The sequence below is a fragment of the Alexandromys fortis genome, unplaced genomic scaffold (genome assembly GCF_014885135.2).
Source record: "Alexandromys fortis isolate MF-2015 unplaced genomic scaffold, M_Fortis_MF-2015_v1.1 scaffold_4, whole genome shotgun sequence".
Taxonomy (NCBI): Eukaryota; Metazoa; Chordata; class Mammalia; order Rodentia; family Cricetidae; genus Alexandromys; species Alexandromys fortis.
The window spans coordinates 4,178,518-4,198,258 of record NW_026067944.1 but is presented as its reverse complement, the minus strand read 5'-3'; the positions used below and the strand labels follow the sequence as shown (position 1 = coordinate 4,198,258).

Genomic DNA, 19,741 nt, shown 5'->3' with positions numbered 1-19,741 from the left:
TAAGTTACTCAGCTTGCTGTCATCTTGGACATCTTTCAGTTCTTTCAGAGTCCTTATTAAACTGAAATAAAAATGGCACAAATCAGGAGATGACTACGAGGGATAAACAAATTATCACAAAACTGACGGATTAGAAGTTAACAGAAATGCTTTAGATTAAAATCATAATGCACCCAGCCAGGCAGTGGTGGCATGAGTCTTTAATCCCATCACTTGGAAGACAGAGGCCGAAGGATCTCAGAGTTCGAGGCCAGCCTGGTCTAAAATTGAGCTCTCGGACAGTCAAGGTTAGAAAACCTGTCCTGAAAAACAAACAATACCAAAAAAAAAAAAAAAAAAGGGACTGTAGTTTAGATATAGCTTAAAATATACAACATAAGTAAGCACTTCATTAATGATATTGTAGAACTCACCAAAGAACATTTTTTTCCCAAACATCCATGTCCCAACTTTAACCTCTAAAAATTTAGAGCTTTGCTGTTATACCTACAAATATAAAATGGGAAATTAAACAAATTATCATTTTTCATTCACAAGCCACTCCTGCTTTGAAGCCTCTCATCAGGTTTTTAAGCTGAACTTATGCTATTGCTGTCATTCTTCATTTAGATCAATCCTGTAAGAGAAACATTAACTTGGTCTTAATTTCCATTACGGAGTACCCCATGCCTACCGGAACTTAAGAGCCAACTGCTGAGTGGTAATTTGTTTTCAATAGTTAGAGACTGGAAACGCTTCACTGCTGAAAGCTTTGCTTTATATGAACTTAAACTCTAAAACAAGCTAGAATAAGAATAAAGGTCAAGTTCTTATATAGAAAATTATCTAAAATGCCTATAAATTAAAACTTAGCTTTCCCCAGGGCTGGAGAGCCGGCTTAGTGGTTAATAGCACTGGCTCTTGCAGAGAGCCCACATTTGGTTTCCAGAGCACACACAGGATGGTTAAGAACCATTTGTAATGTAACTCCAGGGCCAGAGGACCTGATGCCCTCTTCTGGCTTCCCCAGGCATGGCACGTACAGGCACAGACATTCTTACAGACAAAAGACCCACTTACGTAAAATTATAAAAAATCAATGTAAACATTAGCTTTCCTCAAGCATCATCGTTAGGTTAGGCTGGCAGGGCTGATTAAGGATTCACTTCTACCATGTTTAAGGATTTCTGTGTATGCACATGCATGTACAAGTGCCGCAATATTCATGTGGAGTCAGATGAGAACTTGCTGGAGTTGACTCTTCTAACGTCATTTGGTCACCTGGCTTGGTGGCAAGTGCCTTTACCCACTGAGCCATCTTGCTGACTGTAAACATATTTTGCAGTAATAATGTGCAGAGTTCAATTTGGTGAGTGCTAAAATTGATGCTTCTCTCCCTGAGTGGCTATCAAATTTCCCAACAAGTTTATATGCCTGTAATATAAGCAAACTAGTAGAACAAATGCTGTCTCCCCTACAAAAGTATTCCAAACTTTCCAACCTTGTAACTGCCCATAAATCTCTGTCACTATTTCCATTAAATCCAGCAATGACCTTAATAGTTAAGCTTATTTTTCAGTAGGGCATGGTGACAGTCCTAAAGTCCTAGCACTAGGGTGCTGAGGTGGGTCATTTGAGATCAGCAATTGGGAGAGAAGCCAGGCAAACAGAGCAAGACTCCCCCATGTCAAAATACGTTATTACCTCATTTTAAAACTAATCTTCCTTGTGATGCCAATTACCAGTAGGAGACATTTGGAGTAAAGTTGATACTGTGCATTAGAAATATGCCAAAATTAAGGCTTAAAAAGTCAGAACACATTGAGATTAAAACTAGAAATCTCTACAGATTAAAATATGGTTCAGAATGAAGTTGCAAACAAAGTAAACTGCAAAATAAAAAAAAAGACTTCATGGGCTGGAGAGATAGCTCAGTGGTTAAGAGCACTGTCTGCTCTTCTGAAACTCCTGAGTTCAATTCCTGGCAACCACATGGTGGCTCACAACCATCTGTAATGAGACAAGGTACCCTCTTCTGGCCTTCATGCAGACATTCAGACAAGAACACTGTATATGTAATAAATCTTAGAAGACTTCATATTTCACACCACGGAGCTTTAACTCCACTCTCCATACTTTCTTTATAGTATTTATACTTAAATAGTAAATTAAAAAACCCTAAAAAAGAGCTAGGCTTGGCGGCAAACACCCAGGAAGCAGAAGGTTCTGTAAATTCAATGCCAGCCTATTTTACACAGCGGTGAGTTCCAAGACAGCTGGAGCTACAGACCTTATCTCACAAAACCAATACAAAAGAAATGAAACAAAGAAACCTGACAATAGGGATGCTTGGAAAAGTCAAAGCCTTTTAATCAGTTATTAGTAAGTTGTGGTCACTCTTGGTTAGGTTGAATAATTTCAGAGTAAAGATTTGAAGGTTAGAGCAATGGGGAAAGTATTGCTGATCTTAGTTAAGTTTTCCTTTAGAATACCCAAACTCATAGATGGTTTTCTTCTTTTCTTTGTAGCTCACTTACACGACCGATGGGATTACAGTGGTATAAGTACGAAGGACTACTGAAGAATCTGAAGTACTATAATTTTTTACATTAGAACTCTAGTAAAGACTAATGCTTTTTGGAAAAAGCACAGCACCCCCCCCACCCCCATATTTTTAGTTTTTGAAACAGGGTCTCATCTCGCCCAGGCTGGCATCAAATCTGATGTCTAGCTAAATAAGCCCGGATATCCTATTTTTGCCTCAGCCTCTCAAGAAATGGGATTACAGGTGCTTGCCACTGTACCTAGTTTACAAGGTAGATTAAGAATGGCCACAAGAGCATTTCTGCTTTCTCTAATGGTATAAGGCATATTAAGTCAGATGTCCTAGAAACTACAGGCCAAAATCCTGGTGACAAAATCCCCATATACATTGATTATGATAGTTCAAAGTTATTTTGTTGTATTTTATATTTTCAACTAGTTACTGCCAGTAAATATTTTTTTACATGTATATTTTGATATGTGGGTTTGGGGGAACATGTTCAATAAAAAGTTGTTTTTTAAAGGAACATTTTAGATTATTTTCTTATGTACAGAACAAAACCACACGTTGTCATGCCTCAGACTACTTTTTATTTGCAACTACATGATTTCACGCAATTTTTCTAAATGACATAAAATAGATATTTCCTTGTGTATAAATAACTTACTCTCCATAAAGTCAATGCTCAAAGGTGCTAGAACACATCGCCCACTCCTACAGTGTTTTTGTATCCAACAGAGTCAATGCACAATATATAAATACTTAAGTCCAATATTAAAAACTCAGGCACTTGACTAACTTTAATAAAGTTTCTCAAACTATTTCAATATATCTAAAGTGCATATATATATACTTTTTTAAGAAAGATTATTCTCAATAACTTTTCTATAAAAATAAGTTTGATGGTTTGGCCCATCTAACTTCACTACAAGTAGGAACTTTTAGTATATATAGTAAGGTCTACTCTTCCTTTCTATCAACATGACAAACAAAATCAAAAGGAGCTAGTGAGGCGCTAACATGTGAGGATTAATCCAGTGATTTCGGTCACAATGCATTCCAGGAGGAGGTACCCATGTCACTGGAATTGGACGGTATGGTTTATTCTTCCTTCCTGGATTTGGATAACCAAATGGAACAGGAGGAGGATAGTGACTCTGATGGCCATTCCCTCGGTACATTCCTGGCTTTTTTCTGGGCAATGGATGCCACACTGGAAGAGGTGGGAATATCAGTTCTGAAATCTGTAGGAAAGAGAAAGCATTACGTAAATTCAAAGGAAAAAAAAGATACACGTTTTCAGTAATAACTAAGTTTCAGGCCTCTCACTAAACACAAACTACCAATCACCCTAGAAGATGGTCTCAGGGACATCCTTTGGTTATGTTTAAATATGTGAAGAAAGAAAAACCCTCACCTCATTAATAGGTCACATGTATTTTCTGAATGAAGAAAAAAGTAAATAAATTAAAAATCTTCAAGCATCAAAGATGCAAATGCGGAATGAATGGTAACTTCTAAGAAGAATACAAGAGGTTGGAGGTTAGTTAGTTAAGCAAGGAGTCACTCAAGAAACTTGGGAACATAAATTTTCATGCTCCAGCTCAAAGTCTACTAAAAAGATAATGGAATCTTAGAAACAGAGACCAAGTATTTCGACCTAACTTTCCAGACCATTCTGCTGTAGCCTGTGTAGTACTTGGGCTCAAAGATCTTAGAGTATACTATAAGGCAGGTAGGGTTCACATGGTTTAAATTCTCATTAGTGGTTTTCAACTATTTTGCTTAGAACATACAGACTATGAATTTCAGATTCTCTGATTCTAACCTGTCCCTCTAGATGGGAGATTTTTTTTTTTAACAGTTAAAATCCTGTAGAGCATTTACTTCAGATGGTGCAAATGACATGGACCAATTTTGTAGATATTTTGAAGAGATTCTATGTTTGTACCTCTGAGCGCATCTATACACACCTGAAGTTTTTTACATTTGCCTTCAAAGATATATATATACTTTGGTTTTTCTTACAAATACTTAGAATGAGTACACCTTTTCATATACTTTCTAATCATTTAAACAATTTGGGGGGCTGGAGAGATGGCTCAGTGGTTAAGAGCTTTGCCTGCTCTTCTAAAGGTCCTCAGTTCAATTCCCAGCAACCACATGTGCTCACAACCATCTGTAATGAGATTTGGTGCCCTCTTCTGGTCTTCCGAGACACATGCAGGCAGAACACTGAACACATAATAAATAAATCAATCTTTAAAAAAAAAAAAACAATTTTTGCTCATATTGAGAATTCTGCCTATTTCCTCATGAGGTCATTTGTCTTTTACTGCAATGCTGAGAATGGAACCTCGGACCTTGGGCATGAAGCGACTGCTGTGGTACTGAGCTGTATCTCCAGTTCTCCTTTATAGCTTTTATTTTGAGAAAGAGTCTCACTTGCCCCAACTGGCTGTGAATCTGTGATCCTCCTACTCTTCCAACAGGCCTACTAATTTTTTGGAGCGGTTTAAGGTATATTCTGAAAACAAGTCCTTAATACATATTCTGTGATCCAAGCATTTTCTAATGTTTTCTTTTGCTTACTAAAAATATTTAGTTTTGATAAAAATTAACTCTTTTTAAATGCTTTTTGTGATACTTGTAAAACATTTTCAAGAGAATTCTCCATATTTCTTCATATATAAAACATCAAAATTTAGCTTTCTTATATGTAGAGAGCTATAATCATATCTCAAATCCATTTTTTGGTATATGCCTATTAGGTAACACTTAGTCCCATTTTGGCCTTTTCCCTTCTTGTTTTAGAACTGTTCAAGACTCTTCCCCTTTAATTGCCCTGGCATTCTGGTTTGAGAGAGGTGAGTGCGGTAAATATATAAAACTGAGCTTATTACGGAATTTCTGTTTTGTTCCAATGTATCCTTAAACTACTAACAATCTTGATGCATAGAACAGTTTTGTATTCATGTTAGCCCTCAAATTTTATTTTCTTAAAAATCTAGAATCAATGTGTTAATGACTTTTGGGATTTTGATTGAATTGAGTCCATAGATCAAATTTGGAGAAAGATTGAGAGCTGACTCTAGGAGTAATTTCCAGAAACTCTAAAGAACAAAAACCCTTTCCTGCCAGGATCTACGAATGTCTTTATTAGATAATCCCCCTTTAGAAAAGAAACTCGAAAGTGAATCACAGAAGGTTTATTTTCATTACATTTATGTGTTAAGGACTTGTTTTTAGAATATACCTTAAAACACTACCGAAAAACCCATTAATAGCAGTGTCAAGAAAAATAGGAAGGTTAAAGCAGAATTGTATCTAAGCTTCTTCTACACTAGGGCTTAAAACAGCAGCCTGCCTGCCTTTCTGTGAAACAGTTTGTTGAATAGAATTCCAAAGACAAATATTTCCAAATAAGTATGTAAGATATCCTAATTTCCACACCTTTCTATTATTCTAACATTCTTTTGTATTAGGGAAAAATAAATGTCATTTTGTTTTAAACCTGAAGGTTAACTTAAAAAGAATTCAAGGCAGTCCATTTCTTTTGGCACTTACAGTCTTGCTTGACTGAGTAAAAACAAAACCACATTTGGATGATTTCCAGGAAATTCAATAAAGGTAGTTTGTAATATATAATGCAACATACTAACAGAAAAATGACCTCAATATTTATGGCATAGATTTGAAAAATGATCCGAAAGGCAACCACAATCAAACAAAAGCAAAGGAAAGATAACAAAACAAAAAGCAAGTGTGGTGGTGAACACCCTCACAAAACACAGGAGAGAGGAGTGAGGGAAGAATGGACTATCATACTATTTTATACTGTTAAGTTTACAGTTTGTATTTGCAAGTTTCCTTTCTTATAGTTTTAATTATTTTTTGGTTTTTCGAGGCAGGGTTTCTCTGTGTAACAGTCCTGGTTGTCCTGGAACTCGCTCTGTAGACCGGGCTCACCTCGAACTCAGACTTGCTTGCCTCTGCCTTCTGAGTACTGGAATTGAAGGCGTGCACCACATGCCACCACCAGGCAGTAAGCTATTTTCTACTGAATGTGGTGGCACACGCCTTTAATCCTAGCACCCAGCAGGCAGTGAGGCAGGTGGATCTCTTTGAGTCTAAGACCTATGTGGCCTACATAGTTGGTACATATGTAGCCCACTTGGGGCTAATAGAGTGAAACCTGCCCTCAAAAGAAAAGTTTTATAAAGAAGAAGCATGTGATAATCTTTTTATCTTTCCTGTCAATTCAAGAAAGAATAACTAAACAATCAAGAGAAGGAAAAATTAATTACATTTCAATCAGGAAATATTCATCATATCATTCTATGAACTTGAAAGTTTAATTTTTCATACTCAAAGATTCTTAATTATTAGGTACAAGTTTTTGTATTATTCTAACACTGATCTAACCATAAACTTGGCACATTAAACTACATCTAATTTAGACTAATATATGAAGGTATATTTTAAAATATACTAAAAATATGGGCTGCAGAGATGGCTCAGCCATTAAGAGCACTGGCTGCTCTTCGAGAGGTCCTGAATTCAATTCTCATGGTGGCTCACAACCATTTTAATAGGGCCCAATGCCCTCTTCTGACATGCAGCTATCTATACGTGCAGCACTCACATGTTTGTATATGAAATACATTAAAATAAATAAAATTATAAAGTACATGTTGAAAAAGTAAAGCTCCTCAAAATATTCCTATAAATGTCTGACTAAAAATATTTCTCCTTTTGTTAAAGAATATTGCTAGTCAAATTTCTAGAAAGTAACAAAATGCTTTTAAATATACAAATATAAATAAAGTAAATGAATCTGTGGTGCAAACACATTTACTATACAATGCTTCCATGGTAAGACCAACAAGGCCAACTTTCTTTTCGTTTTTACATAAAAAACTAACCAAAATAAAATTCAGTAAAATTTCTCTTTAATAATGTAAAAGGGGAATAGGAAAATTATAGACGTTATTGATTTTTTTCTTTAAATACCAATCTGCATCTCTGAGAAGCAGCTTCCATTAGTGTGTGTGAAAGAGTAGAGCTGATTCAGACAGTCAACAGAATCCCTGGGAAGCATAAGCATGGCTAGCTGCAGTACCTGGCAAGCCCACCAATGCCCTGCAATCTACCATCTAGTAACACGAAGTATTCCGTGGTTACCTGGTACACCGGGCTTGGTGTTGCAGTCACAGAACTTGGTTTCACTTCCACTTCTTTGCTTGTTTCTTCATCTGAAGAAGATGATCCTGAGTGATAATCAGAGGTCACCTTATCAAGAGCCCTGCTAACTTTCTTGGAAATCTCATCCTTGTTTTCATCCTCATTTTCAAAGCTGGCAACGATGAATGCATTGTTTTTCTCTCCATACCTAGTTATACACACACAAAAAAAAAACTTACAAATCATATGAAAAGCGAGAAATGGTTGTAAAAACAATTAAACAGGTCTGTTCATGCCATTATTCCATGGCAATAAAGGAACTATTCCAGAACTGGACTGTGCACATTAATATCCACAGCACAAGTAGGCTGTAATTTTCTAGCTAGTCTATTGAAGTATTAATAAAAGTGGCTATTTTCTTCTCTACTGACATCAAACAAAAACTGAAACATCACAAGGGATCTATCTTTTTATTATTATGTTCTGTATGTACTTCACAGATCACAGAACTACATCAGGCCACAGAGAAGAGGTTGTTGGTTCACAGCACAGTCATGGAGTAGGCCCACTCTAATGGAAAGCCTAGTTGTATCTTAAGGAAAGTCTGAGTTTGAGGCCAGCCTGGTCTACATAGTATCAGGGCAGCCAGGGCACCATAGAAAGACCTTGCCTTAGAAATGGTGTGGGAGGGAGGGGGAGGGGGAGAGGGAGGGAAGGAGGGAGGGGGAGAGGAAGGGAAGGAGGAAGGGGAAGAGGAAGGGAAGGAGGGAGGGGGAGAGGGAGGAAAGGAGGGAGGGGGAGGGGTATGGGCTGAAGTGATGGTAGTTAAGAACACCTGCTACTCTTCCAGAAGACCTGGGTTCAATTCCCAGCACCCATATAGAGGCTCTCAACTACCAGAAATTCCAGTTCCAAGGTTCCATTGCCCTATGCTGGTTTTCTCAGGCACCAGGCATACAAACAGTGCATAGACATACATTTGGGCAATGTATCTATCTTGTATGATATCTAAATTTATATCTATCTATCTATCTATCTATCTATCTATCTATCTATCTATCTATCTATCTATATATCTCTAGTATTAGGGATGTTTTGGTCTTTATGGAAAGAAACTGAAAAAAATAACACAAGCAATTAAAAGAGTTCAAATAATGGGGTTTATGGCAGTTATACACAAAGATCTGTACATATCAATGACCCTAAAGCTTGTAACATCTGATAAGGAATAATATCCCAGAGTACTAGGATTAAGGTATGCACCACCACTGCCCGGCTTGGAGTAAATTTGATAAGATTACTGCTAATACAGCTTTAAGTGGCTGGCAGTATTGACACAAAATAAAAGTATTTAAAAAGATTAGGAGGGATTGGCTGTCTATCCCAGTGACACTGATGGTTCATTTCATGTAAATTTGGGTCTTTAGCAGGATTTCAGTGGGTAAAGTTTTCAAAGTATAACACCCAAGCAACACTTCGTTCTTCACACCCCAGTCTAAAAATGTTTTGACTGTCCCTGGTCAAAACTTAACATGGCTTAGACAAAACAAAACAATGTCCTTCCTTCCTTCTTTCTTTCTTATACATAAATGTTCTGTGGGCATGTACATGCTAGAAGAGGGCAGCAGATCTCATCATAGATGGTCATGAGCCACCATGTGGTTGCTTGGAATTGAACTCAGGGCCTCTGGAAGAGCAGTCAGTGTTCGTAATCTCTTAGCCACTCTCCAGCCCAAAAGAAGACAATTTTGAAGATCCCTACTTTAATGAACCTGTACCTCACCACAGTTTCCCAAGGCAATACCCTTATATCAAGTAGTTATCTGGAGTTTTCCTGATAAAATTTAGAAGAACATCCATGCGGTTCTTTTTAGCATTACTACTTATCTTCATTTTCATCTTCATTACAGATGAGGTTAAAAGCTGTGTCCATGTCTATAGCATATATCTGGATTCATATCAAAAAAGAAACTTCACTATAAAATAGAGGCCAAGAGAATTGCACCTTCAAAACAAAGAGAAACTCCCACAACACCACTATAGGAAAATTATGGGCGCTCATGCTACTGGCCTCTCCTGCTTCTCCTTCCTGGAGAAAAACAGCTTCCCAATCTTGTCACCTCGTCAACCTCAATCCACCCTCCACACAGCAGCCCAAGTGTCACCCACGAGGTAGTTGTGCTACCTAACACTGTATTTTGCAGGAATTTCTAGTAGGGCACAAATAGTCTGTTGTAATTTGCTTACTATTTCTTCTCCCTTATTACCCTTTGACCTACCTAAGAATGTTGTTTAAGTTCTGAAAACTCCATAGGTGCCTAGTTAACGTAATGTCTGTATTAATAGGTTGAAGACAACACCTAACGCCCTTTTACAGTTGTTTGAGATGACAGAATTTCTATTATGAAAATAAAAATCTTTAAAATGTTACTAAGTTGTCTGAAAACAGAAACAAGAGGCAGAGATAAAGACCGACTAAAGGTCACTATCCTATATTATCACTTGAGCTTCCCCTAACTGGAAAGGGCTGTGCCACATGAATGAAACACAGTGACAGGAGCAGGTGCCTAAGTTCTACATGCCACCTCTTGGTGTACATTAAAATGCTTGGCAAAGTTCTAGGAAACCTCTTTCTGAGTTCTTCATGGTATAAAATAGATTCACCACCCACCTTCATAGCCTAATTTCATAAACGTCTTCTGAGAAAGCCAAACTGCCAGCTCCTGGCTGTGAAGAGTTATAGGTGGGACACACAGGAACAAGTTTGGTAAAATTGGTTCAGCTGCTAAACATAAAGACTCACCGACAGCACACCTCACATGGATCCACCCAGAGTGTAAGTTCTTTTGGCAAGCCTAGGTCACTGTACAAAATGCAGCTGTTCTCACAGGCTTTCAGGACATCGGGATCAACTCTCTGAAACTTATTGACACGAATACATCTACAACAAAATAGAATTAGACTGATAGTTAGGATTGAATCTCAATCATAAATCCCAATATATATGAAGGTAAGTAATAACAAAATACTCTGATGGAGAACCTTGGAGATTCTCAAGTCTGAACTTTCAGGCAAGAGAGGCAACACAAAGGCTGCCTAGAAGTACCTGGGTGAGCCCAGAGCAATCACCAGTCCTAAGTTAGCAGAGACCACTAACAGCACATGGATATCAAATAGAGAACAAAATGGTTACTTAGAACTCTTTTAATTTTTTTGGGGGGAAGGGGGGTGCATGCGCGCACGTGTGTGGCATGTCTTATGTGTCCCAAACTTGCTATGAAAACTGATTATGTTACTAGAACTTGAGATATTCTCACTTCTACCTCTCAAGTGCTGGAATTAGAGATGTAAACTCTCACACCTGTTTACGGCAATACTGGGGATCAAACCCTAAACTTCATGTTAAGTAAGTACTCAACCAATTGAGCTATATCCCCAGCCCTGACATTACAAAGTTTTGTAGAGTAAGCTGATAAAATCTGTAACTAATAAAAGACTCCATCCAGTGTAAACTGGAAAATTTTGTGACAAGTTTTATTGCCACTAACTTGTTTTTACATCCCAGGTAATAAGGTTAACTCTTAAGGGAGACAGCTTTTACTTCAACTACAATTGTTTCAAAAATAATTATTCAAGGACAGTAGAAGCATGAGTATCACATACTTACTAACATGTGACTCTAAAACATTTTTGCTTTACTTGATATAAATAACATCTTCCTTTTATCTAAGTTTCCAAAATAAGTTAGTAAAGATAGTTAATAAAGCTCGTTACATTTTAACCTAAGAAAAGCCATGTCACAATGGAATGCAGACATATAGCCAGCAGCAATAGGCAGCACCCTACTCACTGCCTAACTTGTTGCCTCTTTGTACATCTTTATAAAAATAAAATATTTGAAGAAGATTGTTCGGCAATATAATACCTGTAAAAATATTCATATTCTGAACATTATTAGTTCTCAGAATCTAATCTGGAAACATAAAATCAGAAATCCAGATAAATATGGATAAGTACAGAGTCTCTTATATATTGCAATTGCCAAACAATTTAAGCATTAAGTAAATAATATTACTTTATTTTTTAAAAGATTTATTTATTATGTGTACAGTATTCTGTCTACATGTATGCCTGCATACCAGAAGAGGGTGCTAGGTCTCATTACAGATGGTTATGAGCCGCCATGTGTTCGCTGGAAATTGAACTCAGGACCTCTGGAAGAGCAGTCAGTGCTCTTCACAACTGAGCCATCTCTCTGGCTCCGTATTATATTATTTTCACGCAACTTTTATAATCTTGCATTTGAAGACTAGTTAATAAAAGTAATCCCAGTATGTAGGCTAAAAAATGCATTAAAATACGTAATGTACCTAAATTTGCTAAAACAAACTTTATATCTGATTTTAAAGCTTAGCATCTAAATCACCCTGGTGATTCTAACGTTATACAGGATTATTTAAGACCCATACACCAAGTCCAAAAGCATCTGAGACTGTGGAGCTCTTCCTGTTTACATATCATAGTCACGAGGGTGATTTAGATGCTAAGCTTTATATTGCCAAACAATCTTCTACAAATATTTCATTTTTATAAAAGTGTACAAAAACCTTTTTAACTTTTATTTTTCCTTTTCCATCTATCATGAAGTCTAATAGTGTTTTACTTAAATGGAAGCTTCAAAATGATTCAATGATATTTCTGATCACATTGTCAATTTAGTCTTATATGACCTTTTCCTCAAGTTTTCAGAATTAATGGGAGTGAAATGGCACACTCTCTAACCTTACTGTATTTACTTGGTAGTGCTTCTATTTTTTTGCAGCGTGGCACTTCCAAAAGCATCCATTTAACATCAGTAAGACATGTATAAAAAGCAACTCTAATTCACAAAACCTGTTCACTATCAAAAACCAAGATGCGTAGGGGAAAAAAGGAATAAAATGAGAAGTTAAAAAATTATTTGAGCCTAAATTAAAGGCTACGTGTCTACTTGTATTCATATTATTGATCAACTTACTAGGAAACTTGAGTAAATACTAAGAAAAAATTCAGAAACTACCTGGGCTTATTCAAGTCACCACACTATTAAACCTCAATTGGCTTTAAGCAAATAAAAAATAGCAATAATGGAATATATACATATTAGAGTACTACTCAGCAGTAAAAAACAAGGACTTCTTGAATTTTACATACAAATGGATGGAAATAGAAAACACTATCCTGAGTGAGGTAAGCCAGACCCAAAAAGAGGAACATGGGATGTACTCACTCATATTTGGTTTCTAGCCATAAACAAAGGACATTGAGTGATCCTAGAGAAGCTAAATAAACAAAGGACAATTAGTGATCCTAGAGAAGCTAAATAAGGAGAACCCAAAGAAAAACATATAAGCACCCTCCGGAATATTAACCTTCATCAGGCGATGAAAGGAGACAGAGACCCACAATGGAGCACCCGACTGAAACCTCAAGGTTCAAATCAGGAACAGAAGGAGAGAGAGCACAAACAAGGAACTCAGGACCGCGAGGGGTGCACCCATACACTGAGACAATGGGGATGTTCTATCGGGAACTCACCAAGGCCAGCTGGCCTGATCTGAAAAAGCCTGGGATAAAACCGGACTCGCTGAACATAGTGGACCATGAGAACTACTGAGACCTCAAGAACAATGGCAATGGGTTTTTGATCCTACTGTACCTATTGGTTTCGTGGGAGCCTAGGCAGTTTCGTGGATGCTCACCTTACTAGACCTGGATGGAGGTGGGTGGTCCTTGGACTTCCCACAGGGCAGGGAACCCTGATTGCTCTTTGGACTGTTGAGGGAGGGGGACTTGGTTGGAGGAGGGGGAGGGAAATGGGAGGCGGCGGTGGGGAAGAGACAAATCTTTAATAAATAAATAAAACAATAAAATTATATTTTTCCACTTCAGTCTTAGATTTCTCAAGTAGTTCTATATTCTTTTTGTTGTTTTTTTAAGACAGGGTTTTTCTGTAGCTTTGCAGCCAACCTGGCCTTGAACGGAGATCCACTTGCCTCTGCCTCCTGAGTCCTGGGATTAAAGGTGTGTGCCTGGCAGCTCTATGCTTTTAATGTTAACCAAGAATAGACCTTTCATATAAAAGCTCATTAAGGACTGGTCTGTGGGACAAACAGCAGTCACAAGTTAACAACAAATGTGCACAAATGAAGGAACATCTGCAGCAGTCACAAGTTAACCGTGTTTCACTTTAAATTCTGAGACCATGTTCACAATAGAGACCCGTTATGGTCCCACAGCTAGTTTCAGGAAGTTACTTCTCAGTAGATAAAACTGTGCCAAAGTGAGCATGCCAGGGCATGTTCTTCTGGTACAGCTTAAGGAAAAGTCTGCTCTTCTAGCTGTGCGTGTAACTGACGATCAGAATACAAGTCAGTTGCAAGTAGGCACTCTCTTCCTTCTTAGTGCCAGGACTGCGGTGTACACATGGTGATGGAAATCCGGCAGCATTAAAAACCATTTCAAATCCCCAAGTCAGTATTTACCACTTGACGTACATAGATGAGTTACCTTCAACTGGCTTATACCACAAAGGAGATGTACAATATAAAAGATCATCACTATAAAAGCCAAGGACATGTTATACTAATTATCTTTTCATTTGTTTTTAAGACAGGGTCTTTTAATATAGCCCTAGCTGTCCTGTAACTAGGTAAACCAGACTAGCCTTGAAATCCCAGAAATCCACCAGCCTCTGTCTCTGGAGAGCTAAGATTAGAGGCTTGTGCCACTGTGTCTGGCTCTATCTGATTCTTATTTTATCTTCTTTTTTGGGGAGGGTTTTGGAGGCAGGATTTCTCTTTGCAGCTGACCTGGATTTCGCTCTGTAGACCAGGTTGGCCTTGAACTCAGAGATCTGCCTATCTCTGCCTCCTGGAGTACTGGGATTAAAGGTGTTTACCACCTTGCCTTCTTAAAAGAACAGGCAGGATACACTTTATCTTTAGATACAAAGCAACTAATTTCCCTCAACTCTTAATTATCACGCTCATTTAGGAGAGATTAGGAATTCTAGATTTGTGAAAAACTGACTACCCATGGTAATAACAAACGTACTTGAGCAGGAGCCAGACTAGGCAAAAGAAACTGACTGATGAATCTAGAGCTCTGGCTTCAAGACTGAACAATAGCACCCATCAGCAAATACTTGTACTTTAAAATGAACAAGAAAATACCATGACACCCCAGACTTTCCTATTTTGCAGATAAAATCATGATAGGCATGTCTAAACCTTCAGTCCTCTGGCTTGGTAGCCATTACACAAATTGATCTACACGCAGTCCAATTCAATCATCCAATCTAATTCTTTACCTGTAGGCCTGTCCTTTTGATGGTTTTTCTGGGTACCAGTGGTTTTTATATTTTTCTTGAAGTATTTGAGTCAGTTTCTCAGCAAATCTCTCAACGGCTTCTTTTTTCAACTTATCATGTTTTCGAACCAGCCTTGTGAAGAAGAAGACAACAGCAGCAATTTCGTTCTTCATTTTTCCCTGTAAAGATAAAAGTTTTCTTAAAAACAAAGCACAAATCCAAACAACAGTGTCAACAAAAAACTCCACACACAGAAACTGGAAAATAAAGTTCTGCACTATAAGCCCCTTAGAGCTTTCCCTTCGTGTCCAGTAATTACCACTAATGTTGTTTAGTCCTCAGAGACCTTAGGAAATACAACTGGGATTACTACTTAGTTTTAAGTAGTAGTTCAGTAATGAACACACCACATTGCTTCTGAAGACTAAAATAGAACCAGGTAACACCCCAAAAGAATCACTGTAATAAATACCAGACAGCTTTTACCAAGTAAGTCAAATCCTAACTCAAAACCGAAGAGTCCATTTTCAAACCTAGCACTCAGTTAAGATCACTTGCTACTCTTGCACCAGACTTGCATGGTGGTTAATTGTAGCATGATTAATAAAAACCCAGAGACAGATATTGGGCTTCAACCTCAGAAAAGCAAAATAGCCAGCCTCTGGTTCTTACCTCTACCTCAGTCCAAAATGGTGATCCTGCCTCCAGGAGTCTCAGAATGAGACTGACTGAGAGCTGTCTCCTCCCGTCTTATATTCCTCTCTAGTGCTGGGATTAAAGGTGTGCACCAAGACTAACTAGTGTGGTTACTAGGATTTAAGGTGTGTGTTATCACTGCCTGGTTTGTAAGCCTGATTAGGGTGGCTGTTTTACTCTCTGATCTTCAGGTAAGCTTTATTTATTAAAACACAAACAAAATATCACTAAAGTTAATAATTATCTGTAACTCCAAAACCAGCGGGCTCTTCTAACCTTTGAGGGTACCAGGCAGACACATGGTGGCCATACATACATGCAGATAAAATACCCATAAACACAAAGAGAAAAAAAAATCTTTAAAATCTAGTACTATAGCTCCATTTTGGAGAAGTTTGTGTAGTTCTCCCAAAAGATTAAAAAACTATGACAGTTCCAGTAATTCTACTAGCTATAAGCCCAAGAAAACAAAAATATTGAAACTCTGACTATGTTAAGAGCACTCCACTGTTTATTTAAAATGTGTAAGTTGTATATGTGAATTATACTTCAATAAAGCTGCTAATGCATTAAAAGTTTTTCTGCACTGAGTGTTTTGTACATATTCTTTCAGGAACAGATATATCTTCCTAAAAAGCTAAGACAAAATAGTTGAGTATTAAAACACATTCAACAGAACATAAATTCAGGATCACTCAAAAAAAATTAAATAATCGGTTACGTTTTGGAACTGCATCAAAGACTCTTAAAATAGAAGATCTGATTTGTCATTGATTAATCCACCAAGGCTGTTATGGTTGTTTTGAATATACATATGCTTTGAGATGAGCTCATTCACTTGGCTTATGAAAGTAACTTGGGAGATATTTAGATGTAGCATTTACTAAGTAACATCATCTTTCTGGGTGCCAACGACAAGCCCTTCTGTATTGATTATACCAGTGAACTAGCTTAACAACAGACTGTTCTAAAAAAACTCAAGAATGACAAAAGCCCAGAGTCACCTGGTTCTTTTAGCTTTCTTAAACTGTTCTTGTTTAAGTTTTTCTTTCTTTCCTTTTTTTTTTTTTTTTTTGTTGTTGTTGTTTTGGTTTTTTGGGACAGGGTTTCTCAAACAGCCCTAGCTGTCCCGGAACTAGCTCTTGTAGATAGACAAGGCTGGCCTTGAACTCACAGAGTTCGTCTGCCTCCGCATCACCCGAGTGCTGAGATTAAGTTTCTTGTCAAATGTGAATCTTTTACTGTGTGCAAATGCTAAACCAAAATGGGACCTCACTGAGAGTCAAATTCTATACAGTTATCTGAGACGTGTCCTGACAGCCATTGTCTCTCTCATCTTTCATGGGAAGGTAAGATACTCAAACCTCTTGGGCTCTCAGAATGCCAAATTCACCTACTGCCCACTGCCATCACCAACTGGTGGATGGAATCTCCACAAGGCAGTGTGTGAACACACAGAACTTCAATCTACAACAGCTGTAAGCCTCCCTTCTGGAAAATGTGAGGCATTCCCCACTTTATGAAGCTTCATTTATACCTCCCACTTCAGAGCACCCATGAGGGAACTGAAAACCGACTGAAATGGAATACATGATTGGGGCAAGAGAGTTGCTGATTTTAGTACATTAGCTCCACTCCCAAGGAAACCAAAGACTCACACTAAAGAAATGGACTGATCCTTAGACCGTTCTCATTCATCAAGGCGGCCAATATGTGCTACATAAGAGTTTGGGGATTTGCTTTTGTTTGCTCAATTTCGTATCAAAAAAATAAAGGAAGGAAAGAACCACTTAGTGGTTGCTTTTGGTTTGTAACAGAAGATGAGTCACACGGACTTATTTTTCTGTTTGAAGGAACGATGACTGGAACAGCTGAAAAATTCACCCCCTTTTATCAGTGTTCCAGGAGTGAAGCCGGGAGGGGGGGCAAGCCACCACAGGAAGGACCCTTTAGACCTAAGGCGCCTAGTGCCACCCACACTCCCCCCCCCAAAGCTCCCATTTTAAACACCGCTTGGTGACGTCATCCCGGGCCGTCGTCACCGCGGCGGCTGCTCCTCAAGTTCTACTTTGTTCCACAAGCCCGGCCTTCTAGGAGTTTGTAACTTTGTAGTTCCCCCCCCCCCGCCCCTCCCCGGTAACGAACAGAGCCAGTCGCAATTTCTAGAAACAAGTGCTTCTCCAGGTGGACGCTGCCAAGGTGGAGGGGGCGGCAAGCGTGGTCGGGGCGAGGCGCCCTGACCGCCCGGCGGTGGTAGCCAGCGAGATCCAGATGCGGCCGGAACGGGGCGGGGGGTCCGGCAGCCCGGCTCGGGCGGGGCGCCCCCCACGCACCCCTGAGGGGCCGGCCTGCGCCGCGTCCAACCTGTGCAAGCCGGTTGGCCCCTGCCCGCCCGCCCGACGCCCGCTGTCGCCTGCCCGGAGGCGGTAGGCGACGTGGCACGCGCCCGAGGAGGCGTCGCCTCCCCTCCAGGACCCGCTGCCGCTCCGCTTCCGACGTGGCGGCGGCCGCGTCCCAGCCTCCCTCCCCGAAGCCCTGGGCGGGGGGCCCACGGCATCCTCCGCGTCCCCCTCACTCCAGGCCCGCTCTCGTCTCCGCCACCGCGTCCCCGCCGCGGCCCGCTTCCTCACCGCCGCCGCTCCGGGAGCTGCACCCTCGCCGGCTGCGACCTCCTTCCGTGGCCCGGGGAGCCGAGCGCGAGCGCGAGGGCTCTGGTCCGCCTAGTGCGGCTGCTGCTCCTCCTCTCGCTGCTCCTGCTGCTGCGTCGTCGGACCGCCGCCGAGCGCGCGCCGGGCAGACTGGCGGGCGGCGGAGCGCGCGGACCAGCGAGCCAGCGAGCGAGCAGGCGAGCGCGGTCCCGACGCGGCGCGCGGGGGGCTCGAGGCCCAGAGAAAGGGAGGGGCGGCGGCTGGGACAGGCCGGGCGCTGCGCCGAACCAATGCGCGCGCCCCGGGGGCGGGGCTTCGCCGGGACCTCCCCCGCCCCCCCAGCCCGCGTGTGTGTGCGCGCGCGCGGCTGGCTCCTGCCTCGGGCCGCGCTCCGAGCCTGGGTTCCGACGGCCGGGCTGGCACGAGGCGGCGGCGCCTCCAGCTTGAGTCCCGGGGGCCTTACCTCCCGTGAAGGGGCCGGCGGGCTACGTCCTCCCGGCTCTTCAGCCACTCCTCCTCACGCGAGTCTCGCTCTCCCCCTCCCCCCCGGTACCACCCACCTCCCTGCTGCCTGAGGGCAGGTTCAGTCCAGATCTCCACGTTGCTTCGCTTCCAGCGGTCGCCTCGGGGAGCTTGGCACCAACTCTCCTCCTCCTCCTCCTCCTCCATCCGGCTGTGAAATCAGTGGCTGCTCCCTCCCTACCCTGCTGTACGTGAGATTGTTTGGGTGAGATAACTCTTACCTGGGCACTTTTCTGGCAGAGTTGGTGGTGTCTCCATCCGAGCATGGCAGCCTCCTGTGGAGTATTGTGAAGCAATCCTTGAGTGGCCAGGTTTCCCATTTCTGAGGCACTTTAACTCAAGGACTTCCCAGGAATAAAACTATACCTTGACTAAACACATATGAAAGGGGCACATTTCATTCCATCTCTTAGGCTGAGCTGGCAACAAGGTTTCAGTGTTGTGAACGAAGTTGATAAGTCAAACAGGCCAGAAAAACAACGGAAGACTAAAAAATGCAGATTAAGAACTATGGTGGCAGCCTGGCGGTGGTGGCGCACGCCTTTAATCCCAGCACTCGGGAGGCAGAGGCAGGCGGATCTCTGGGAGTTCAAGGCCAGCCTGGTCTACAAGAGCTAGTTCCGGGACACGCACCAAAGCTACAGAGAAACCCTGTCTCGAAAAACAAACAAACAAACAAAAAAGAACTATGGTGGCTGCAGCACCACTTGGGAGGCAGGGGGATCTCTGTGAGTTTGAGTTTGAGGCCAGCCTGGTCTATGTTATGCCCAAATCCGCGAAGTCCCCCAAAAGCCAACAAGGAGACCAAGTCCCATA

The 19,741-nt window shown here is 40.7% G+C and overlaps 2 protein-coding genes across 4 annotated transcripts in view; one reads left to right on the top strand and one right to left on the bottom strand.

Annotated features, from left to right (window-relative positions):
• Positions 1-7,672, top strand: part of Cxadr (CXADR Ig-like cell adhesion molecule) — a 62,407-nt gene extending 54,735 nt beyond the window's left edge. The window contains exon 8 of one of the 2 annotated variants that reach the window (XM_050148855.1): positions 5,339-7,672. In XM_050148855.1, the coding sequence (XP_050004812.1) occupies positions 5,339-5,386 (48 nt within the window). In that variant the 3' untranslated portion in view covers positions 5,387-7,672. Of the gene's footprint in view, positions 1-2,507; positions 3,051-5,338 lie in introns of those variants that run through there. The other variant, XM_050148856.1, reaches the window with a different exon arrangement.
• Positions 3,092-18,982, bottom strand: Btg3 (BTG anti-proliferation factor 3). 2 transcript variants are annotated; one of them, XM_050148857.1, is made up of 5 exons: positions 18,964-18,982; positions 15,060-15,238; positions 10,512-10,649; positions 7,709-7,916; positions 3,092-3,768 (listed from the first exon to the last, which is right to left on the bottom strand). In XM_050148857.1, the coding sequence occupies exons 2-5, from the start codon at positions 15,230-15,232 to the stop codon at positions 3,529-3,531; spliced, it is 759 nt and encodes a 252-aa protein (XP_050004814.1). In that variant the 5' UTR covers positions 15,233-15,238; positions 18,964-18,982; the 3' UTR covers positions 3,092-3,528. The 2 variants fall into 2 exon arrangements, with proteins under 2 accessions (XP_050004814.1, XP_050004815.1); XM_050148858.1 differs by lacking the exon at positions 18,964-18,982 and adding an exon at positions 18,386-18,576.
• Positions 18,983-19,741: the final 759 nt, after the last annotated feature.